Consider the following 23,344-nt stretch of genomic DNA (forward strand, 5'->3'; position numbering starts at 1 on the left):
TTGTGCTACCAGAAATACCTGGCTGTAATATAGTACGAAACAAGCTGTCAATTTAAAAAATAGTCACAACCTCAAAGTTGAAAGTTATACTTTATTCAGTGGGAATTTTTAGGCCAAACCATTTGGTGAGAATCTCTTAGAGGGAGATCTTCTTTCTCAAAGACTGAATGTACTGTGCAGCTTGCTTTGATAATTACTGGCTCATGGAAGGTTGAGGGACTCAAAAGATTTAGAAGGCTCTGAATTCTCCGATGTCGTACTACCGGAAATGCCTGGATGTAACCTAGGAAAAAACAAGCAAATACAAAAAGATTCGTGAAGTGTTAAACAATAGCTAATTTGGGGTGAGACCAGTTTGGGGTGTGGGCGTGACACCAACAGCAGAGCTGCGCCAGGGCCATGAAGAGGGGACCTGACCAAGTTGAGCTGGTCATTCACAGGACTTTGGATGAAAGCGAGATCACCATAGCAAGGTGGAAGGGAGGGCTGGGAGGGTGGGGGAGCAGGGAAGGGCAGGGCACACATGGCCAGTGGGCAAAAATGACCCAGAACTGTCCAGTGGCTCTTCTGAAATGACTTTGTGTTTGTTCCTGAACACGCCATGTGTTAGGTCATGAGTGGTCCCTAAGAAGTCAGTGTGGCTAAGGGATCTAGGGTCTGACACTGCAAGAGTGGGCTGTCAGCCTCGTCTGGGAATTTGTTGGAAATGTAGCATCTGGGCCCTATTCAGTCAGAATTTGCGTTGTATTAAGCAAGAGGCAGACACACTCTGATAGTGAAGGACAGGGAAGCTTAGTGTGCTGCAGTCCATGGGGTCGCGAAGAGTTGGACAGGACTCCGCGACTGAACAAGACACAATCTGAGTCTGAGAAGCACTGTTTTAACTCAGGATTGGACACAGAAATGCTGCCCTGGCCTGGAACTCGGCACTGCTAACCATCTCTCAGGCGGGGTAAACGCTGCTGCCCTGGGACCCCCACACCTGACAACTGGAGGAATTTGTCATTAAATCTACAGCCTGCTTGCTCCCTGGGCATCTGTTAGGAATCCCTGTCTTTTAAACAAGAACACCAACACTGAGGCTTTTAAACTGTACACGCACACCTGAAGAGTTCAGAAGTCTGGCCCTCCTTCCTCCCAGGAGCCTGGATTTGCCAGCTCAGTATTGTCACCTGGAATGCAGGTTCTGTGGTGGCCCAGTCTACCTCTGCAGAAATGGCTTCACTCCTGCTCCACCCAAGGATCCCGAGGCTGAGAAGAGCAGCAACTAGCTGAGGGTCCTTCCTGGTATCCCTTACAGGTCAGACACAGAGCCCAGCAGCTACTTTGGTCTGGAGTTCTGTGCTGAGCTCCCTCCCATCCAGCCCATTCCAGGAAAGCCTGGACTTTTTCTACCACAGGAGATGGGGTCCCCACCCCCTCCCTGGGGCAGCATCCATGTCCCGCTCTCCTCTAGGTCTGTAGGTAGGTCTGGCCAAGGAGGAGCAGTCTCAGAAAGTCAGGAGAGTGACAGGAGTTTCTTCTAGGGTCTATTTTCTGGCCCCATCCTGGTGGGCTCTGAATGACACAGCTTCACTCCTCCTCCCCTAGCCAGAGGTCCTGCCTGGCTAGCGGGATCCCTGTGCCTACCACTACCTTGGGCTCCGGTAAGGCCTCTCCCTCTTCCACACACCAGTGATGGGTGACGCTCTGAGCCACTGCCAGGCTCAGGAAGCCAATGGTCCCTCCGAAGAGCCCCCTATATAAACACTCTTTGCCCCTTACTCTTCCTTCTTTCACCATTTTAATTAAGACCCTGACTGACACAGACACAACTTACTAAATAATTTTGCCAAAGAATATAAAATCTCCACATGCAGATACTTTTTGAAATCTTTATTTACAAATTTACAGGTGTCCATAATCAAGAAGTCTAGAAACAGTGGCTTGAAATGCAAAAGATACACAGTCAATGTTAAAAGTTTAAAACCAATTGGGGTAAGAGAGCTTTCCAGGGGGAAAAAAGCGCTTTCTACCGCGGTTCATCAATTTTTCACTGAAGCCACGGACGCTTTGCATCGCCTCCTCTGAGATGGTAACAGTGTTAAACGTTGTTCTCATTATAACCTTCATTCGAGGACAAACAGCAAAGTTTCATAGGCCGGCGGTTGTAATTCGGCCGACCTCCGAGGACAGAGCGCCGGGTCTAAGCCAGCATCGTGACGGCGAGCAGGCAGGTGGTGGACGTCGCGGTCCCAGGACAGCGCCTCCGCGAAGGAGTGAGGGGTGAGTTCCGTGCGCTGGGGGCTCCAGGCTCAGCCGGGGATGCCGGGACCCGACGGCCCACAGTGTCTGGGCATCGGCACGGTGAAGAAGGTCGGGTCTGGCTCCACGCGGTCCCGGGGGAGGGGGGTCTCTTTCGCCGTGGGCAGAGGGGATCCGTAGAGCGGGGGGCGCGCCCAGGCCCTGGCAGGAGCTGGGGGGAGTCGGTCCGGTTGTCCCGTGGGTTCAGCGAAGCCCCAGCGCAGCGCCACCTCCTCCAGGAAGCCCACCGCACCGCTCACCCCGCCTCCCTGGAGACCGAGTCCTCCCAGATCGGATCTCGCAGCGCCGGCCTGATTCCCACTGGAGGGAGGCCCGCAGAGGGGTGGCCCGCAGAGGGGTGCCCCACATCTTCCCCATGAGAGTGAAGAGGGCGCGGAGATTAATATGAGCCATCTGTCAGACCAGAACTCGGTCCCCCAAGGGGTACAACGGCCGATTTCACCCACCGCGACCGAAAGAGTCACTCGGGTGGCCGCTCAGTCCTGAGTTACTAGGGTCCTAGAAGTGCCCACGAAGCCCCACTCCCCCGCAGCCCGACCCCGGCCGCAGTGAGGCAGACCGATGGGGAACGGTGACCAGGACCCGGGCCCACCGCCGGGCTGCCAGCATCCTCGAGACCCAGACCGAGACCGAAGAGGACACGCACAGTCCCAGCCTCTTCCTCTAGGGCCAAAGGCGCTCCCCCAGGGGTCCCATACTGCTTAAATGCAGGGCCTCTCCATTCATGTACACAGGCTGTCTTTGCATGAGTGGGAGACAGTCTTAGGACTGTAATTGTGCATGAAAGGATTAGTATACAAACTTACGTGGGACTGGAGATGGGAAAAGTGAGTCTGACCCCAGGGGAGAGTGGGGAAGACCACCAACCAGGCAAACAGATTCAGCCTATAGGAATACAGGAGCGCCAAATCTCACACACACACGTGTGTGTGTGTGTTTATATATTGCATATATATTTATATATTTCATATATTATATGTGCATTTATATGTGTTTATATATTTTATGTATATAAGTATTTCTATATTATATATGTATTTATGTACCATACATGTTCAAACCACTCAGTCTTAAGGGAGATGAACCCTGAATACTCGTTGGAAGGACTGATGCTGAGGCTGAAACTCCAGTATTTTGGTCATCTGATGCGAACAGCTGACTCACTGGATAAGTTTCCTGCTGGAAAAGATTGAAGCCAGGAGAAGAGAGCATCAGAAGAAGAGATGGCTGGATGGCATCACCGATGTAATGGACATGAACTTGGGCAAACTTCAGGAGATGGTAAGAGACATAGAGGCCTGGTGTTCTGCAGTCCATGAGGTTTCAAAGAGTCAGACACGACTGGATGACTGAACAGCAACAAAGTATATATTATATATGGATTTATATATATATGCTCATATTATATATGTATCTATAAAATATATATATTTAACTGAAAAGGCAAGCTGCAGAAGAATAGGGAGAATACATCCCATTTGTGAGGGCAGGAAGAGGGGAGAATCCTACAGGACAGGTAGAGACCGCTAGTTTTTCCCTTGATGTTCTGCTTATATGACTATCGAAAAAATAGGAAAAGTTATACGTGTTAATGAAGCTATTTATGCAGAACACAAATGATTTTGCATTGGTAAGATGAAAATAAAGCCTGGTCATTTTTTTTCCTTTAAAAAAAAAAAAAGCGCTAACTCTCCCCCAAGTCGGAAAGACCGAAAGTAAAAGGAGCTTGAACTCCTCACAACCAGAGGCCACGGAGCCCGCCTTTCTAACACCAACTTCAGCATCAAAAAAACAGAGCTCAAGATGAGCAGCTTATATTACTCGAAATTCTAAAGCTCCGCCCGTTTTCCGAAAGGTGCCCTTAATTCATTTCCAGCTTTATTAACGACCAGCAGTTTTGTCTGCCGTAAATCTCTCAATTTCTACCTGATAAATAAAGAAGGAATCAGGTCTTTTTAAAAAAAACTTTAAAAAAAAAAGCACTCGAGTTTTCTTTTTTACAGAAACTTGCCTGATTAGAGGTCACCTTTAGAACCATTCCGAAGACCGCAAAAATATATTCTTTACCATTTACCCCTAGAGAGGGTGAACCTGATTTCATCTCCTGCTCCCAAGACGATTCTGCACCTGCCTGATCACCGCTTTCCTGCTGGTAAAGCTCCAGGTAGGAGCGAGTTCTCAGGGGTAAACGCATGCACACTTCCCCAAGCCAGCGTCCCCTCCACCCCACCGCATCCAGCCCTGCAGACGCCCCCACCCCTTTCTCCCTCCTGCGTTCTCCGGGAGGGAGTCCGGCGCAGCACCGCGTCCTGCCGGCCCGGGCGTCCTGCGGGACGCCGGCGCTGCTCCTCGAAGGCGCAAGGTGGAGACTCGCCCTCAGTCGGCCAGCGGTCCCGGCCGGTGCCCCGCCGCTCGCTGCCGCCTTGTCTTCAGTTTCGCATCCCCAGGGGGCCCAGCCCGGCGGTGCCGGCACGCCGCGCGCTCCGGGGCTGGCTCGGAGGTCACTGGCGTACCCCGCCTTCGGGCTGCTCTCGGCCATCCAGCTCGGCCCCGCGCCCCGCAACCCCTCGCGGGACCTGCCGCCTCGCCCGTCCGGAGGAAAGGGGTGGGGAACAAGAGGGGGAGATGCCCGCGCCCCCGGCCCGGCCCCGGCCCCAGTTCCAGCCCAAGGCTCAGTCGGCGACCCCGCCGGCTCAGGGACGCTGCGGGCGCCTCCCGGCCCTGGGGTCGTTCCTGCACAGACCTCCTGACCCTTCGAGAGCCCTGCTCCCGGCGCTGGCCGCACCCGAGCGGCCGAGAACCCGGGCCCGAGCACCGCGAACACGGCCACCCGCTCCCTACGCCGCGGCGTACAGTCTGGGTTTATCTTCTTGTTCGGCAGAAAGTCACAGGCCGAGACCCCAATCCCCTCCCCTCCTCGGGGGAGAGTCAGACCCGGATGTCCCGTTGGGACCTCTGAGGTCCCCGCGTGGCAGACCCCCTCCTGAAAGATTCGTAAGGGAAACCCTTCAAGGCCGATTCGCTCCGGACCGCGCACACCGGCTCCGACCAGCCCTCCCGAGGGCGCAGAGCCACCGGAGCGAGCGAAACGCCTTGAAGCGAGAGTACGACGTTGCGGTCGTTCCGTCCGGGTCACCAGGGGGCTGTACTCTTCCTCGACCTTCACCAAACCTAAGAGCTTTTACCTTCTAGGTTGAGTCACTTCGGGGTCTGGTTGAAATGCCCTCTGAATTAGGAGCAGCCAGAGCGCGGTTCCGCGCAAGCGGAGCGCGGCGCCCTGGGCTTCCAACGCCTTCTGCGCCCGGAGACTACCGCGCGGGAGGGACTCTCCGCCGCCTCCCGGGACCTGGGCCCGCGCGTGGCGGAGGGTGGGGGTGGGCGTGGAAACTGACTGTCGTGCGCAGGCTTCGCCCCTGAACATGATTTTCATTTTCTTTGTGCAAAACTTCAGCGACACTACTCCTTCCTACTGGGAGGAAGAAGGGACTGGATCTAAAATCACAACCTCGGTGGGAAGCAGTCCCGACGGTCTGGGATTGATTGAAACGCTGTGAACACAGATGCCTTTGCTTATAACACATGCATCACCATCTCTATCCCGTCTGCTTCCTCCCCTCACCTCAGACACAGAAAATTTATCCCAAAACATCCCCTTTCGCCGGACAGAGGAGAGCCGCAGGGGAAAATAGGGGGCACTGATAATCTTACTTCGCAGAGGGGAGAGAGGACTTCCTGCCTTTGGAATGAAACAAACAACAACAATAACAACAACAACTTGGAGGGAGGGGTTTACCCAGAAGCAAAGATAATCAATAGAACAAATGGAAATACGGCTGTTCGGTGAATGGAAGCCCGGGACGACCAGCTTGGAAGTCAGTGTCTAAACTGATGGACTGGAACTAGCCTCTCGGGCACATTAATAAATTAATCGCCAGAGGAACAGTTACTAATGTAGGTAAAGACCCATAGGACCAAAAGGGGAGACAGGGGAACTGACTAGATTTTGGATGCCTTAATTTTTCTGAAAGCTGACATGAAATAATGGTTGTCAGGCAAGAATCATTTCTTATAACCAATACATAAAGTAAAAAAGATGAATTAAATAGGAAAAAATTTTAAATCATATTTAATGAATTTAAAAAGCTATACACTTTCCGTACCCACAACCTCTTTACTGAAATTGCAAACTTGAATTTCTATTTTATTTCTCCCTTCTGTAATCTCCCATTTCAGTTTAATATTTTTGGTATGTGTGTCTGTGTGCATCTACAATCTGAAGTCTTTTTTTCAGACACCCAAACAGATTTGTTAAAATAAGCAGAATCCAGACCTATGTACTGCAGAAGGAAATGGCAACCTGCTCCAGTATTCTTGCCTGGAAAATCCCACGGAGAGAGAGGCCTGGAGGGCTACAGTCCCTGGAATTGCAAGAGTCAGACATACGTATTCCTGTGGCTGATTCATGCTGATGTATGGTAGAAACCAACACAATATTGTAATTATCCTCCAATTAAAAATTAAAAATTTTAAAGAATATATTTAGTAGAAAACGTGCACATACAAAACTTAGCAGAACCCAATATGTAGGGAACAACTCTAAAATTGTCCCTTTGTTTCATGGTTGGGTCAGAGTTTTCTTGTCTTCACCGCACCAACTACTACCCTTGAAGAAATAACTTCCAAGGACTTTGGTGGTTCAGAATCCCTTCTATGTAGTTCCAACATAACTTAAACCTGCTGGAGTTGCTTGGAATTCCTGGAAGCCAGACTTTTTTCTTCATGCACTTTCTTTCTTCATTTCACTCTATTTACTCATCCTCAAGAATTTCAACTCTTTTATGCCCTTAAAAAAATAAATGGCTTGGCCATGTAGTTCAGGACTTGAGAAACTACGACTGGTGGGGTAAAGTGCTGACTAAAAGGTGAATACTAGCAGTCTTGACACTGAGCAGTGTGTCTAGGTGAACTGTCCCTTTTATAAAGACCTTGAGATTTTCATACAAAATGAGTTGATGTGAATTGAGGCATTCTATGTGAAGTTCTTCTTCAAATGACAATCATTTCCATTTTAAAACCAGAGAGGCTGAGCTGCCCAAAGCACAGACTGAAACACACAATCTGGATTCCCAGCTCACACCGGCAAGCTTTCGAGGCTGGGAAATTCTCAATCCACCAGACAAAGCACCAGGGGAGGGGAGTTACTGCTGTTTCTCTTTCCCATTGGAATAACGAAATCAAATCCCTCGAGTCTACTGGGAAAGATGGAGACACGTGGAATCAAAAGGTTGAGAAGGGGAGAGAGAAGAGGAAGAGATTCCTGTGGTGCAGAAACAATCCTTTAAACACCATCTAATTCGTCCCTACAACAAGCCAGTAAGGGAGACAGATATGGCTTGTATTGTCCTCCCTACTTTTTTACAGATGAGCAGAGACCAGGAAAGGTTAGTGCCTTTACCAAACTTACAAAGCTACGATGCTAAGCCAGAGAGGACTTGACTCAAAGCCTAAGAGTTTTCTCCTTTCCAAACACTTCCGCTTATTCAGCCATTCTCTGCTCTGCTCCAAAAGCTTAGGCTTTGTGTTGCTAGGTTTGCAGTCCTGACACGTATTCAGCAGAAAGGAGTTCTAGCCACTGGCTACTGTCTCAAATAGAAGAGAGGCCAAACAGGAACTCCCCATTCCTTCAGGAATGTCCAATGGAAAACTGAGGGAGGTACCAAGTACAAGCCAGTCACTCAGTCCATTTCTGAGCACTTAGAAGGTGCCCGGTTAGGAGACACAAAGTGAACGCATGGTCGTTGTGCCCCAGTGCTCCTTGAAACCCCCCAGGAATCAGACAAACCAGAATACTGCTAACCATTCTTTTCCTAGCCTTACAAGAGATCAAGTATGTGAGAGGGCGCTGACCATGACCCTGGAGGAATCTGGGTCCACCGCATGGCTGCTGCAGCATGTTGATCCTCATCCGAATCACCACACAGAGTGGAATTTCACAAACCATCCTTCTGAGCAACATCAGTTTGGGGATTTATGGATTTGACTCTGACAAAGTGTTTGAGACTTCGGCTCAAGTGGAAAGAAGACCCTCGAAGCTAATTGTCTTCTGTAAGAATACGATGAAAAGTTTTTTCTTTTATTTAATCAAACTGTTTGGGCCTAAGCTGCAGAGAATGTTTAAAGAACATTATTACTATTGTAGCAACAACTTATTTAACGCTTGCTGTCAGTGCTAAGAAATTTTATATTTTGCTAAGTACTGTTTTATGATATAAATACTATTTTGTACCACACTGAGAATTTTTAATATCCAGAATTTTGAATAAAGCTGGGAGAATCGCCAGTGGTGAGGGTTTGGTGTTCATGTGAGGCGCATGGTGCAAACTGACTTACAGGAAGCTGCCTAACGATTCAAGAGAAAGCACAGAGCTTCCTCGCTGGAGGGAAGGTTGAGGAAGGTGTTACAGTGAAAAATTAAGGGGATGCAGCTGATCCCAGATCAGGGAACCTCAAGGAATGTTCTGTGAGTCTCAGGTTGATCATGTTGAAGAAGGAGCAAGACATGCCTCATCCTATTCCAGACAAGGATGAACAGGGACACTAAAACCACTTTTTCTCAGATGAATACTCAGGATTCAGAAGGAAGCACCTTGTAAGCAGGAAGAATAAATCAATGCTGAAATAATAAATGTGATATCTCTCTCCCCAAGCCAGTGCTGTCAAAAATAATCAAAGGAGAATAGGAGGAGGAAGGCAGTGTTGAACATCTATTTTGTGACCAGGCAGTTCTGAGTATTAAAAACAAAATGGGTACTTCCCTCATGATCCAATGGTTAAGAATCTGCCTTATAATGCAGGGGAGGCAAGTTAGATCCCTGAGTGGGGAAATAAGATCCCACATGGAATGGAGCGAAGGCTCCCTGCAATGAAAGATCCCGCATGATGTGTGCCCAAAGCAGGGGGGGGCGGGGAGTAACAAGTAAGAAAACAAAACAAAATTAATAAAAAAATAAAAACAAAATGAAATGGGACACTTAAGAAAGTTAGACCACAATGATATATTTTGGTTCGTAGCACCTATTCCATTTTCTCTTAAATTCTTTTGTTTATATGTGCTTTTCTTGACATCAGCAGAAATTTATATAAAAATCTGAACTCTTCTGCAGTATAATTCAGATTAAAGGTACAATCATCTTCTCACCTAAGAACAGTAAGTGAAAGAAATAGCTTCATTGGGATATTGTCTCATAGTTGCTTGTATAAGGAGCTTACACATTTATTTGTAATTTATCAGGCCTGCCCTTGCAGCTTTAATACAGTTGAAGGCAGTGTCTCAGTGGAAAAAAAAAATATTCTCTTCTTTTCTGAGTCCTTCAAAGGTGTGTAGACTCTGCTGGCTTCCAGTCTGGGTACCTCAGCCCATGAAATGGTTGGATTCCTACCTCCTGACATAATTCTAAAATACTTCCAAGGTAAAGACAAGGCAAGAAGGAGCAGGTGAAGCAGTGTGTCCTTTATGTATTTGTTCCCAAATAAAACCATTAAAATTGAGACAAATTTAATATTTGAAACAAGTCATGACATATATATATATACATTACCATGTGTAAAACATAACTAGTGGGAAGCCGATGTAAAGCACAGGGAGTTCAGCTCCGTGCTCTGTGATGACCTAGAGGGGTGGGATGCGGGGAGTGGCAGGGAGACTTAAGAGGGAGGTGATATATGCACACATATAGTTGATTCACTTCATTGTACAGCAGAAATTAGCACAACATTATAAAGCAATTATGCTCCAATTAAAAAATAAAAAAACAAAACAGTCATGAGCTGGTCCTTATAGTCACTTCATCTGAGTCTGTTTAAGGAAAGAGGACTCTGAACATGTGGTGACACCAAAGACCTCTAACCCGAGTCAAGTTCTACATTCTGCCCTTCACTTTAAAATTGCATTGGTGTCTTTGACAGGACCCAAAACTCTTTTCCTGATTTTTCCATGAGGACCCACAGTCTTACACTTCAAAATAAGAAAGGGTCATTTAAGGAAAAAAGACTGCTGGATAATCTGTTGCTAAGTAACCAAGCTCCCCAATACTTCATAGTTTACAACCACCATCTTTTTTCTTTCTTTTAAATCTCTCCTACCTGTGAATTGATCGAGCTCATTCTGACGTTGTTCTTCTACCTCTCTTGCATTCCAGTTGGAAGGATGGTGGCCAGAGATGGGAGTCAGCCACGCAGCCTCTCCTCTCCACACAGCCTCTGCACGTGGTCTCACCACCTTGATAACCAGCTTTCCTACACAGTCACTCAGGAGCACAAGAATGACTGCCAAGCCTTGGCCGAGGGCTGGCACAGCCTTGCCTGCGCTGCATTCTATTGGGTTAGAGTAGCAAGTCCAACCCAGATTACAGGTGGGAGGGGTTGATACAAGGATGTAAGCACCCAAGGTAGGGAGCAAAGCTATCGCCCACAACACCACACAAAGGAAAAGACCCACATCTTCACCAGGGTAGGGCATCGCTTTTTGCTTTGAGAGATGTACTGCTCTCCTGCTTCTTGATTCAAAACTCAGTTATAGGAGAGAGTTATTGAGATGTCCCTGTCTTCTCAAATAAAGGGAAACTACCTTTTTGGTTCAATGCTTGGGCCCTATGCTTCCCAACGAACCTTGATCATCAGGGCTTCTAAATCTGAGGTTTTCACATCCCTACAACCTCTGGAGGAGTTATGAGAAGTCGTGCCTAAAACTATGTCCAAAATATTCCACATGTGCGTGTGTGCCTGCATCCGGGGAGGCCATTCCTCGCTTTCGTAGACTATAATCTTAGACGAATGCAAATAAGCATGACCCAGGGTGCCTGGAGCTCAGGACACCAATTCTGATTTCTAACTCCTGACCAACTTCTAAAGTATCTCAGAAGTACAGATGGGGGTGGGGTGGGGAATACTTAGATCATTTAGGTATTTTTCAAAGTAAAACAAAAAGCAGTCACTAGCTGGCACTTGAGGTCACTCCCTCTGAGTCCACTTGAGGACAGACAAGGAATAGGCAAGAGCTTCTGCCCCTAAGAGTTATTGTGAGAACTAATTTCCTTCCATTTGGAGTTAAAGGCATTAGAAATGCTGAACCGTTTTGGTTCTTATTTTCCCTCTCATTATTTGACCTTTCCCTGGTGAGTAGTTAAGAATGTGACTTCATGGACTTTTGGTTCTTTGAAACATTTTCGTTTCTCCTTTCCCTATTTATTTATTTACTTATTTTTTTGGCCATATGGCAACAGCATGCAGAACTCTCCTACCAGGGATGGTACCTGTGCCCCCTGCAGTGGAAGCAGAATCTTAACCACTGGACCACCAGAGAAGGCCACATCTTCTTAATTTTTTTTGAGGCAGCAGCAAAGGGTACAACTGACTCTCCTTGTGCCCTAAAAATGCTTGGTGGGATCTGAACTGGTGACCCGGCCTTGACCCTCAGCAGGTGAGGTACCTCTGCTCACTTCATCCACCAGGAATGCAGGAAACAGAACCTGTCTGGGGTCAGAGGAAGAAAGAATAGTGTAGGGTACTGCTGCTGCTACTGCTAAGTCACTTCAGTCATGTCCGACTCCCTGCGACCCCATAGACCGCAGCCCACCAGGCTCCCCCGTCCCTGGGATTCTCCAGGCAAGAACACTAGAGTGGGTTGCCATTTCCTTCTCCAATGCATGAAAGTGAAAAGTGAAAGTCAAGTCGCTCAGTCATGTCCGACTCTCAGCGACCCCATGGACTGCAGCCTACCAGGCTCCTCCGTCTGTGGGATTTTCCAGGCAAGAGTACTGGAGTGGGGTGCCATTGCCTTCTCCGATAGTGTAGGGTACTAGAGGCAAATAAGTGGATTGGACGATAGCTAGAACACTGAAGTGAAGGTTTGCACATCAAATGTTTAAGGTAAACTGTTATGCCTAACAAAATAGACTTATTTTCCTCACTGAAATTCCTATCTTGAACACTCCTAACACCCAGGAACTCTTTTATATTAAAAAAAAATAGGAACTCTTTATATTAAAAAAGACATGCCCTATTTCTCCAGAGAATCCAGCCAACCACCTCAGTTCAGACAACCCTCAAGATAAATGCTTTAAGCCGCCTTCCTACTCCTTCCTTTTCTCTATAGCATTTATCAGTATACAGAATGTAGCTTCTCACAACCAGAATGCAAGTTCTCCCAGTGCCCAAGGATATACTGTGCACAAAGGAAAAACAAAAGTGAACAAATACGTTGTCAGAACTTGCAACACCAGGCTTTCACCATGTACACAGCAAGTAAGGGATCTGTGCCTCCACATGTCACTTGCAAAACGGGGAGAATTGCACCTAAACTCCCAGGCTTCATCAGGCTCAAAATCAGTGCAAGACAGCATTGACGAAACACCTGGTACAGGAAATGCCCATTGTAAATCACCTGTATCCATCCATTTATGTCCCATCTGCTAAGTATGATGGGAAGGGCCACAAACACAAACAGAGAAAGGCTGATCAGCTTCACAACCTGTGACTCAGTTTCTTCCCTGACAGGGCAGGATAGTGATGCCCCAGGACTGCAGCTGTGGTTGCATTTGCAAAGCATGTTGCGTACATATCCTCCTTGGATCCCTCCCAAGCTAAGAACTGCAGGTTATCAGGAACTGCAGCAGGCCCCATATGCAACTTATAGCAAAATATCCCACTGAAATGATAGGTGCTAAGTTTCACTAACAGTTGAGGTCACAATGCACATTTTATTTTGATTAGTTCCTATGACTTTTTCCAATTATTTTTAACCCAGGAACACTGCTTTCCAAGGTGTAGACCTGTGATGACTGGCGATTTCAGTATTGAGAGAGAGTTTTAACGACTCATGGTGAAATTTAGAAAAGAAAAAATATATCCAAAAGCCTCTTTATGCAGGTCTCAAGATTCAACCAAAGTTACCTGGATATTCTCCTGAGTTTGAAAGTGATATACCAAAACTGAAAAATATTTAGAGAATTATGATTAACCTGTACTATGTAGAGACTAGGGTCACCTGAAATGCCTAAGTTAGGCTCATTCTGTGAGTTTCCTTTCCCCTAGCAAAACCAACTAGGGATGCCCAAATGTTTATTTGAGGGCTTCCCCTTCAAGTCATTCAGGTCTACTATTACAAGAGAATGAGAAATTCACTGTGACTGTTTAGTGTTATAGTTAAAGCATTTCTAATTCTATTAAATACTTAACAGGGATCTCAAAAACTTGCTTTTGTGACAGAGGAGCTAGCAGAGTGAGAAAAGTGGAATTCCAGATTTTATTTTATTTTTAAAGATTGAAAAAAAAACACACCCGGGATAAAAATTTCGTTGATCAATAAAGCTTTGAGAAACGGAGCGAGTTGTTCCCTGACCCACTGGTGAACTTGAACTTGGAAATGGGGTTTTGACAAGGGCCACTGTGGGAAACAAGGGTCTGAACCAATCTTCAGACATCACCTCCCCCCGTTTTACTCCCCACCCCACCCCCAAGTGTTCAAGTGGCAGACAAAATAAATTACCATAAATTATACGCCAAGGCAACTTAAAAACAACACAATGCGACGCGAGGCTGTGTCCCTCGATCCTTGGGGAGGTGTGTAACACTGTGCGCGCTTCTGGCCGCAGGCCCGGCGGGCTGGGACGGCTCACACGTCGGGATAGTTGCAGTAATACACCGCGGAGCTGGCGTCGGACACCACCGAGGACAGGGCCCCGTGGCCGTCGGGCAGGGTCACGCCGGCGTCGTGTCCCGGGTAGGGGAGCCCCATCTCCGGCTTGCACACGAAGTGCAGGTACTGTTCGAACTCCGTGCGCTCCACCTCCCCGAGTAGCTCGGCCGGGGCGCCCGGTTCTGCGCTGTCCCGGCAGTGCAGCGCCTCTGGCGGGGGCGACGGCTGCCCCGGGCCGTGCGGGGGCGGCTGCGGCGGCATCTGGAAGCCGCGTCCCCCGCCCCCCGCCGCCGCCGCCTGTGAGCCCACGGGGCCGTAGTACATGTGCAGGGCGCTGGGGGGCGCGAGGAGGCCCGGCATCGCGGGGCCCGCAGGCTCCGGGCCCAGCCGCGGGTGCAGGGGCCCCGCGCCGGGCGGCTCCGGGGGCCCAGCGTAGTCCGCGGCCGGGGCGTAGCTGTAAGGCCCAGGGGCCGGACAGTCCGCTGGCAGCGGCGCGGCGAAGAAGGCCGGGTCGGGTTCCACGCCGTCCAGCGGGGACGTGTCGGGCGTGGGCAGAGGGTAGCCGTCGAGCTGGGGTGCGCCCAGGCCCGGGCAGTCGCGGTAGTGGCCGCCCAGGTGCGGGGGCAGCAGCGGCGGGCCCGCGGGGAAGCCCTGCTCCGGGAAGGGCAGGCCCAGGCCGTCCATGGCCACGCGGCCGCCCTCGGGGCCCAGCGCGGCCGCCGGCGGCTCGGCCAGGCCATGCAGGAAGCCGCCCTCCACCCGCTTTAGCCGCTTCACCTGCTTGCGCCGCCGCGGCCGGTACTTGTAGTTGGGATGGTCCTGCATGTGCTGGACGCGCAGCCGCTCGGCCTCCTCCACGAACGGCCGCTTCTCTGCCAGCGTCAGTGCCTTCCACGACTTGCCTGCGGGGCGTGGGATGGACCGGGCCGCGGGTTTAGCGTTTGCGCCCCCGCTCCCAGGCCCAACCAGGCCCTACCGCCCCCCTGCGACCTCGGCTGGTGCCACTCCCGGGGCGGGGGAAGGGATTAAGGGAAAGGTTGAAGGCTGGGGCTGTGGAGGCCGAGAGCAGGCTGGGCACTGGGGGAAGACGCGAGATCTCGGGCCCTCCAAGACATTCCCCCATCCCCCCGCCGCCTTTCTGTCGCTCCTGGAAGCGGCTTCCCGCTCACCACCCGCGCTCGTTCGAGGAACTGGCCAGGAGTCGGGGGAACGGGCGACCCACCCAGCCCCGCGCCAGGGTGCCCTCGCCGCCGTTCGGATGCGCGGGAAGCCGCCTCCCCGGAGTCCCGGCCGACGGTGAACCCGGGGACCGAGGCCCAAAGCCGCTTGGAGAGTAGGAGATAGGACAGCGGGAAGGAAGAGGGACCCCAGGGAAGGACGTGGGGGCCGCGCACCCGCAGCCTCGGTCGCAAGGTCCTCACCGTCTGACCCTCAAGGTTCGCCGGGCCTGGGCCCCGGCGCGGACTCACCCAGCATCTTGCTCAACTCGGCGTTGTGCAGATCTGGGTTCTGCTGCGCCAGGCGCTTGCGCTCGTCCTTCGCCCACACCATGAAGGCGTTCATCGGCCGCCGGATGCGAGACTCGCCCTTCGCTCGGCCCGCCGGCCCGGCCGGCGCACCGGCGCTCGCCGCCGCCTCGCCCTTCATCTTCATGTCCCCGAGGGGACTCAGCGACTCGGCCCAGGGACAGGGGCCCAGGCCGGCCATCACGGCGGGCAGCGCGCTCCGGGGCTGGCTCTGCTCGTCACTGGCGTACCCCGCATCCGGGCTGCTCATGGCGCTCCAGCCCGGCCCTGCGCCCCGAACCCTCCGCCGGACACGCCGCCTCCCCCTGCCGGGGGGAGGGGGTGGGGAGCGAGAGAGGAGATGCCCGGCGGGCCGGTCGCGTCCCCCGACCGGACCCCGCCGCCCGTGTTCCTGGCAGATCGATCGCAGTCACTGGCGCTGCCCGCGCCCCCACCAGCCCAGTGCCACTGCGGGCGCCCCCCGGCCGCCGGGCCTTTTCTGCACAGACCCGGCCAATGGAGCGGCGGGGGCGGGCCGGCCGGCTACGTTAGGCCCACGCCCAGCCCGCCGCCCAGGTCCCAAGTTTCAGCTCAACCCCACGCCCGCCCTTCCCCCCTCCCCGGCCCCGCGCCCAGGGCGACACCTGCCCCTGAGAGAACGGGTTGGAGCCGGGCTTTGGCGCCGCGTCGGCTCCCACCCTCCAAGAGGGACCCCTGATCAACCGTCTAGGGTGCTGATCGCCCTGCTGCCTAGAAGTACTTGGCCACTGCAGTCTGGATCGAAGCAGGAAGCACCCACTCAACCTGGAGCTGAGGAGCTTTCAGCGGTGGGGGGCTCGCCTTCCCAGAGTCCCACGGACAAGTCTCCGAACTGGAAAACACTTTCTCTCCCCAAGGACTCGACGTACCTGTATTATATTCAAAATGCTATGTCCGAGGTAAATTCTACTTTCGAAACAAGATTACAAATGTCATCCTGAAGAATTTTTTTTTTTTTAAGCTTTATCCAAAGAGACTAACCCACCCTTGAAAATGTGTACAGGAAATGTTTAATAAACTTAACAAAATGTCCTCCTATGTGTTCAGGAAAAAAAGCAAGATTTAGTTTTGATTTCTTAAATGTGGTAAAGATAGCGATATTCATCTAAACGCCTGTCGAATGGAGAAAATAAAGCAACCTTTGAGGAACAAAATACCTGTACCCCTTGGGGTCAGTTTATGGTATTGGGGGGTTCTTCAGTGTTTCTCAAGACTGGAATGAAAACTTTTAAGATTTAAACTTATGTTTAAATTCGAGAGGCCTTTTTTGTGGGTTTGTAAACAAACCCTTCTGTCAAACTTACATACAGCACACCAAACATCAGCCAACAAGTTTATCCTTATAACCCTGTGAGGTAGAGCCCATTCTGTCTTACAGGAGAGGAAGCTGAGGCCCAGAGACGTTAAGGACCTTGCCCACTAGCACAGCACTGGGGAGTGGAATCACCTCCAGAAGTCTGCCCTCAGACTTGGCTCTATTAACTACTAACCCAAGCTGTTGCATTTGTGTATTTGTTTATGTGTTGTGTTGTTTGCTAAAGCAGTGAACACAGCCGCTCCTGCATAAATAGACAACTTTTATCAATCTCCACAACAGATTTGCTTTGTTTACTGTGAAGAGACATGAAAACTAGGGCTTACCGGGATCTGGGAGGTAAGGCCTGAAGCTTGCAGTGTGCCATTGCTTGACAAGTAGTCTATCAAGACTGCTTACTGGGGGCATTCATAAAAACAAAGAAACAGCCTTTGAAAGCAATTGGCCTTCAGTTTCTCTGAGTTTGCTATTTCTCCAAAGAATTTCTGCACTTGTTTTAAGCCAACTTAATTCCTTGAGTATCTGTGACATAGGCTGCCCCCCACCCCCACCTTCAGTGGCCAAAAAGTGGTTGTAGTTCCTGGGTCTCTGAGATTCAGAGAAGAAAAAAAGTTAATCTGCTTAAGGAAATAATGGAGAAGTGTTATTTTTAATAGATGGTTTTGAAACAACTGATAATCTTAAACACATTTAACTGATTATGCACTTCTCCTTTAAGAGCTTATTTTTCTGTAAGAGAAAAATATGGGCTTGAAAATTAAGCGTGATTGCTTTGCAACTGGTTATCTAAGTAAGGAAACTATAGGAGTAAAGAGAGAACAAATTAATCCTGTAGGGCCTTGTTCCTTGATGTTTTCTTGGCGATCGTTTCTTTATTGCAAAGTAATAAATATTTTCCAAAGATCTCAAAGCAGGATTTCTGTTAGGGCAAAAGTTTTGTGAACTAATAGTTTTCTTAAAATAGCGATTGAAAAACCAAACAAAAATAATGCCTGTTCCAGACTACATTTATCTCTCTAGATGAATCTATTTGATGAATTCCATAAAAAAAATAACATAGGGTACAGGAAATGCAATCCAGGTGTAAGTTCAAAATATATATATGCACAGGTTTACCCTGTACATTTTATTCATCCTTAGGTGCCTCTTTGCCACCTCATTACAGGAAGAGGTGCCAAGAAGGTCGAGAAACTGATGGGGGGTTCTTGTTATTATCTGCACTTGTTCTTGGAGTCTAACTACTGCTTTTTCTTTTTTTTTTTTTAAGATATTGAGAAATTAGGTGAGAGCACAGGATGCATAGGATGGAGATGTAGCTTCAGATTTTGGTGTCTCTCCACCCCCTACTTATTTTAACACTCTCCCTAGGAGTTATAACATAACGATTTACTTATGTTATTTACTTAAAGGAATTGTGGTGCCTTTCCAAGACGAGTCCCTCCAGCAGGCGGTTACCTGTGCTCATCCAGGCTTCTGATCCTGCTTTTATCATAGATTTGAGGGGACCGTGTTGGGGTGGGGGGTGGCGGCGCCGCAGACGTCCACGAGGTTTGTGTGGACTCTTCTATTTCAGTCTCTTAACTAAACGCGGCTTTGGAAGTCGAGCTCTGGATGTTATCAGAGCCAGCCACAAATGCCACATGAAAAGCAGCAAACATCCGGAGTGGCTTCCTGCGAGCCTTGCTTTTCTCATCACGAGAGATTTACGCGGGGGGAGGGGGCCAGACAAATTGGCGAGGAGGAGCCCTGTCCACCCGCCCGCGTTGCCGGAGCGCGCGGGGACTGGGACCTCTGACTTCTGGCTGCTAATCCATGCCCAGTCCCCAGGCTGGGCCCAAGGCTGGAAAGTCTGGGCAAGGACGCGACTAGCGCGGCGCGAAGCCCTGCCCGGTACCCCGCCGGGCCCGTGGCCGGCGGGCGCAGCGTTGAATCCGGGTAGGTGGTGAGCCGCGGTTCGGAGCCCTGCGTGACCAGGCACCGGCCGTGGGTTTCCTGCAGGCTTTTGTGTTTCGATGTTTGGGAAGCAGGAGCCGGACGAAGGACGCTTCGGCCTCCGAGGAAGGCCGTGGGCACCGGGACAGTCCCGCTAGGCTCGAGGGCGGAGGGAAAGGGGGGGCGCACCGCGGGCACCGGGAACCGACAGACAATGGTATCCCCGGAACAAAGAACAACAATCAGGTCTTCGCGTTTATAAGTCGCATGCCCGCGGCGGCCTCCGGGAGCCGAGCGGAAGGCGGCGCGCCGAACGGAGCGCGCCCGGGGCTCCGCACTGCCCAGGTAGGGCCGCGCGCCGGCTCTGCGTACCTCTCGCGTCTATTCCCGGTCCTCCGGCGGGTGCCCAGCGGGTCCGCGAAGCGCGGTTCAAAGTCGCGGGTGAGATGGGAGGGGTGGGGAAGAAGGAGGGCCCGGGAGATCACGGCCACCAGCTCCCACCCCGAGGCTCCCGAGGGTCAGAGCCCCGCTGCCTCTCACCTGGCGCCCTACCCTGCCTTTGGGGCGCCCGCCTCTCCCGCGGGGCCGAGAGGGCTCTGGGGACGCTCGCTCCGCACCAGGACAGGAGACGTGCGTTCTGCTCCCACACCCTCCCCCACGCCCTCCGCCAGCATCCCTCCCCAGCATCCCGCCTGGTCCGCGGACCCCTCGAGGCCTCCACGAACCCCGCCCCAGCAGCCGGCGACTCCCCGACCGTCACCCAGTTCCCGCTCGGCCGCGCCCGGGGTTTGCACAGGAGAAGCAGGAAATGCGCTGTTCCCGGTCCGTTTCCCTGCTCAGAAACTGGTCCGCGGGGGGTGTTCCTTGTATTCCCCACTCCGCCTCCCGCCCCAGCTCGGGTCCTCTGGTGGGAGTGCTGACATCTTCCCCTTACTCCCCGGCTTGGAGAACCTCAGACTCCGCAGGGAGACGGCATCAGGGGTGAAGGCAAGGCACCAGCTCATCCCCAGGGCGGATTGCGGCCACACGCTAGTCTGCTCACCACCCGCTTCATCTTTGGCCTCTCTGAGCTCTAACTGCAATCTCAGTAGCGGTTCCTGTGCGCCCACTTCTGCCGACTCCCCAGGCCCACCTTCCTCGCACCCAGCAAAGGTCCGGGCTTTCCTGGTGGAGCTGTGTCGTCAGCTGCGCAGACAGGCTTAGCAGCAGCAGCAAACACCTGCACATCGCCCCCCACCCCGCCCCGCACCCCCCTCCCGGCTCTTCCCACAGCGGGGGAGCAGACAAGGCCCCTGCATCTTAGAAATGCCCAGTGTGGTACCATTAGTCTTCCCCTCTGATTGATTCGCGTGCAGCCCAGGTAGAATCTAGGCCCTCTCTACCTCAATCACTTGTTCCTGGCATGGAAAGGTGATGCTGACATCTCTAGGCCAAGCGCTCTGAATTTTTTTTTTTTTTTTCCTCTAGTAGAGGTCCTGCAATTGGTGGCCTTTCTGCCCTGCAAACTGGCTTGCCAACCTTCCGTAGTCAGCAGGGCTGGATTTTGCCAGGTGGTTGGTTAGGGCAAGGTGTGCATCCTGTGATCATGGGAGTGATCAAAGTGAATAGGCTACAGGACAGGCCACTCCTGACACACTCATTACCCACCCTCCCGTGCAACTTGAACCACAACCACAAGCCTATCAGATTTGGAAATGGAGCCAGAGTCGGCTCCAGTGTTTCTAAATAGCAGAGAACCTGAATCCTTTGGATTCCTCTGCAGTCAGTGTTTGGTTGACCTCGGTTACATGAATTTTCTTCTCTGCCCGTTTCTAGACCCTGCCAACAGCTTTATCAGCACTCTTTAACGGCCTCTTTTTTTTTTTTTTTACTGGAACATAGTTGATTTACAATGCTGTGCTAGTTTCAGGTGTACTGCAAAGTGAATCAGTTATACATATATCCATTTTCTTAAAAGATTCCCTACCCATATAGGTCATTACAGAGCATTGAGTAGAGTTCCCTGTGCTAAACCATAGGTCCTTAGCTATCTATTTCATATATAGTGTATGCTTACGTCAATCCCCGTCTCCCAGTTTATCCCTTCCCTCAACAGCCTGTTTATATCCCTCGAGTATACCCAGTCCATTGGTGTGTAATAAATGCTCAGGGATACTGTAACAATTGTTTTTTTAAAAAAACTTTTTATTTTGTATTGGAGTACAACCAATTAACAATATTATGATAGTCTCAGGTGGACAGCAAAGGGACTCAGCCAAACATACATGTATCCATTCTCCCCCAAAATCCCCTGCCATCCAGACTGCCACAGTTGTTCTTGATTAGATCCTGGAGTCATCTTCTTTGGAGGCAAGGCACTAAGAATTACCTCTGTAAACCTCTGTTTTCATCTGAGACACATCTGTGTAGACACAGTCAGACTTAAGGCCTGCAACATCCTCTCTCACCCTCTTCTTCGCCAGAGGCTCAATCTGCAGGCATTAAACACCTGAAATCTCACCTTTTCTGAGGTTTAACTCAAGTCCTCTGGCTTTTCTGAACCCACTCAGCATGTAAGTCCAGGCTGAGTGTACTTGGAAAATTTTGCATGTGGATATATGCATACATAAATTTCTGTCTTTTGGGGACTTTTCAAAACCCAAACCTTTCATGTTAATTTCTTTGTAGTCATAGATTACAGTTTACAAAGCAGTTTCTTGTAGGTTAACTCATCTGAGTGTCAGGAGAGCCTTGGAGGGAGGCAGGGCAACAGAGAAGGAGACTGGGACTGAGGCCTGGGGACCTGTTCGAGGTCCCATGACAAGGATTCTCGGACCAGCTATTTGCCCTTCCTGTTAACAGTGGTGGGTCTTGTTTTGAGTTTCTTTCCATGCCCTGTGTGTGCCAGTGAAAGACCTGATGGGATTTGTAGAAACTCAATAAAACCAGAAATTAGGAAGGTATGGGTTAAGGACTTTGGCACAGAAACTTCCAGTGTGGTTCCCAATCAGGTCACGATCACACGATCATTTTGTTTTGTTTTGTTTTTTTTAAATATCATAGCTGCAGAGCTGTAAAGAAAACATTTTCATTTAGAAGATTTATAATTAGGTATTTTATTAGATTATATAATCAAAGCCCGAGATGACATCTCATTTGAGTATCATTTTATACAAACAAATTCTAATTCAGCTGGAAAAATGAAAACAGTTCAAAGTTATATGGGGATAAAGTTCAGATATAAAGAAGTTGAGCTCTCTGAAGCTCTGCTCTTGTACTTCATTCAGACTGAAAGAGACATAGTTAACTATACCGAGTTGTGTGGCATTGTCTCATGTTTAAAGTCTAAGCTGCTGGTCTCCTCTACACCTGTAGCTGACCAAACCTTTAGAGCATAAAAACATACATGTAGCAGCTAAGTAAATTCCCTTCATGTATACTGTTGTTTGGGAGAGAAATGGATGGCAAATATTATCAATTCTATTTTATGATGTGGGAAATTAAGGCACGGAGCAATTGGGTGATTTCCTTGTTTTCAAACCAGTCTAAGAGACGAGAGAATCATCTGTTCATTTAATCAACCAATAATTCCCCCAGTACCTGTAAATCTAAGGCTCAGTACAGCATGGTATATTGGTTACGACCACAGGTTTGGGAGTCAAACTCCTTGGGATTGAACCCTAGTTCTGCAGCTCACCAGCTGTGCATCCTTGGACATATTGCTGAATCTTTCTGTAAAATGAAGAATTATAGTAATGGTCTCAGAGAATTTTATGTGGATTAAATGAGCTAATTGTTCACTAACTGCTTAGCCTACAACCTGACACATAGTGTTACACAGGTATTTCATAATAAAATAAAATTTAAATTAATGAATGTGTGCACATGAAGACATATTGGGAGAATAAATAAGAAAAGGTGACCATGATACTGAATGTATGTACACTGTAACAGCTAAAACAAATGTTTTCAAGGAAAAAATATTGTATCTCTGATAACGAGTAATAACTAACATTATCATGTTTTAATCAAAAGTATTTGTTATGCTGGCAAAAGCTTTTCTAGAGGTCTATTAACTATTGTGCATTTTCTAATTACAGTTGAAATGACAACATTTTTACTTTGGTGGTAAAGAGTCTTTGTTTTATGCACGTCAGCCTTCTAAAACTCTGTAAAGACTGGCCAGGAAAAAAAAAATACACAGAATTGTAAAACATTCAGTACTCCACTAAAAGATCTTTGAAATGCAAAGACACCTTGCAGTGAGCATTTAACCTGGGTTAAATTCCTTTCCTTAAAGGCACAGAGAAAAGTTCAATTTTGAGAACTATGCCTGGGACTCATGTGTTTAAAGGAAAAAAGACCCATGAATGTACATACCCTGCCTAGCTCTTTCAGTGTGAAAATATCCCAAATTCTTGTCTTTATTGTTCAGTAACTTTCTGCCAGGTAATTGCGAGTCACTTCAAACTGCCTCGTTTTCAGCGTTCTGAGATAAGAAAGGAGAAAATATCCAATCTCTTGCCCACTGTTCCAGGTAAAAAAGAGAACAAATGATCACCCAGTTTTGCAGAA

General features: G+C 49.7%; 1 protein-coding gene and 1 long non-coding RNA gene across 3 annotated transcripts; both read right to left on the reverse strand.

Moving 5' to 3' along the window:
• Positions 1-71: 71 nt before the first annotated feature.
• LOC147359497 (uncharacterized) lies at positions 72-10,807 on the reverse strand. Of its 2 annotated transcripts, none has more exons than XR_015140855.1 (2): positions 10,447-10,807; positions 72-283 (listed from the first exon to the last, which is right to left on the reverse strand). It is a non-coding gene; the product is annotated as an uncharacterized LOC147359497 (long non-coding RNA). The 2 variants fall into 2 exon arrangements; XR_015140856.1 differs by lacking the exon at positions 10,447-10,807 and adding an exon at positions 5,490-5,658.
• Positions 10,808-13,592: 2,785 nt separating this feature from the next.
• Positions 13,593-15,976, reverse strand: SOX17 (SRY-box transcription factor 17). Its single transcript, XM_086336962.1, has 2 exons — positions 15,469-15,976; positions 13,593-14,901 (listed from the first exon to the last, which is right to left on the reverse strand). The coding sequence occupies exons 1-2, from the start codon at positions 15,773-15,775 to the stop codon at positions 13,976-13,978; spliced, it is 1,233 nt and encodes a 410-aa protein (XP_086193088.1). The 5' UTR covers positions 15,776-15,976; the 3' UTR covers positions 13,593-13,975.
• Positions 15,977-23,344: the final 7,368 nt, after the last annotated feature.

This window comes from Bos grunniens, chromosome 14, assembly GCF_055505025.1.
Source record: "Bos grunniens cultivar Pamir isolate PY7600 chromosome 14, Bosgru_T2T1.0, whole genome shotgun sequence".
NCBI lineage: Eukaryota > Metazoa > Chordata > Mammalia > Artiodactyla > Bovidae > Bos > Bos grunniens.

Bases quoted from the DNA above. Each gene is read 5' to 3' on its own strand.
- SOX17 (XM_086336962.1), bottom strand. From the start codon at position 15,775: ATGAGCAGCCCGGATGCGGGGTACGCCAGTGACGAGCAGAGCCAGCCC. The intron at 14,902-15,468 runs GTGAGTCCGCGC...CACGCCCCGCAG, and splicing joins CGAGTTGAGCAAGATGCTGG to GCAAGTCGTGGAAGGCACTG.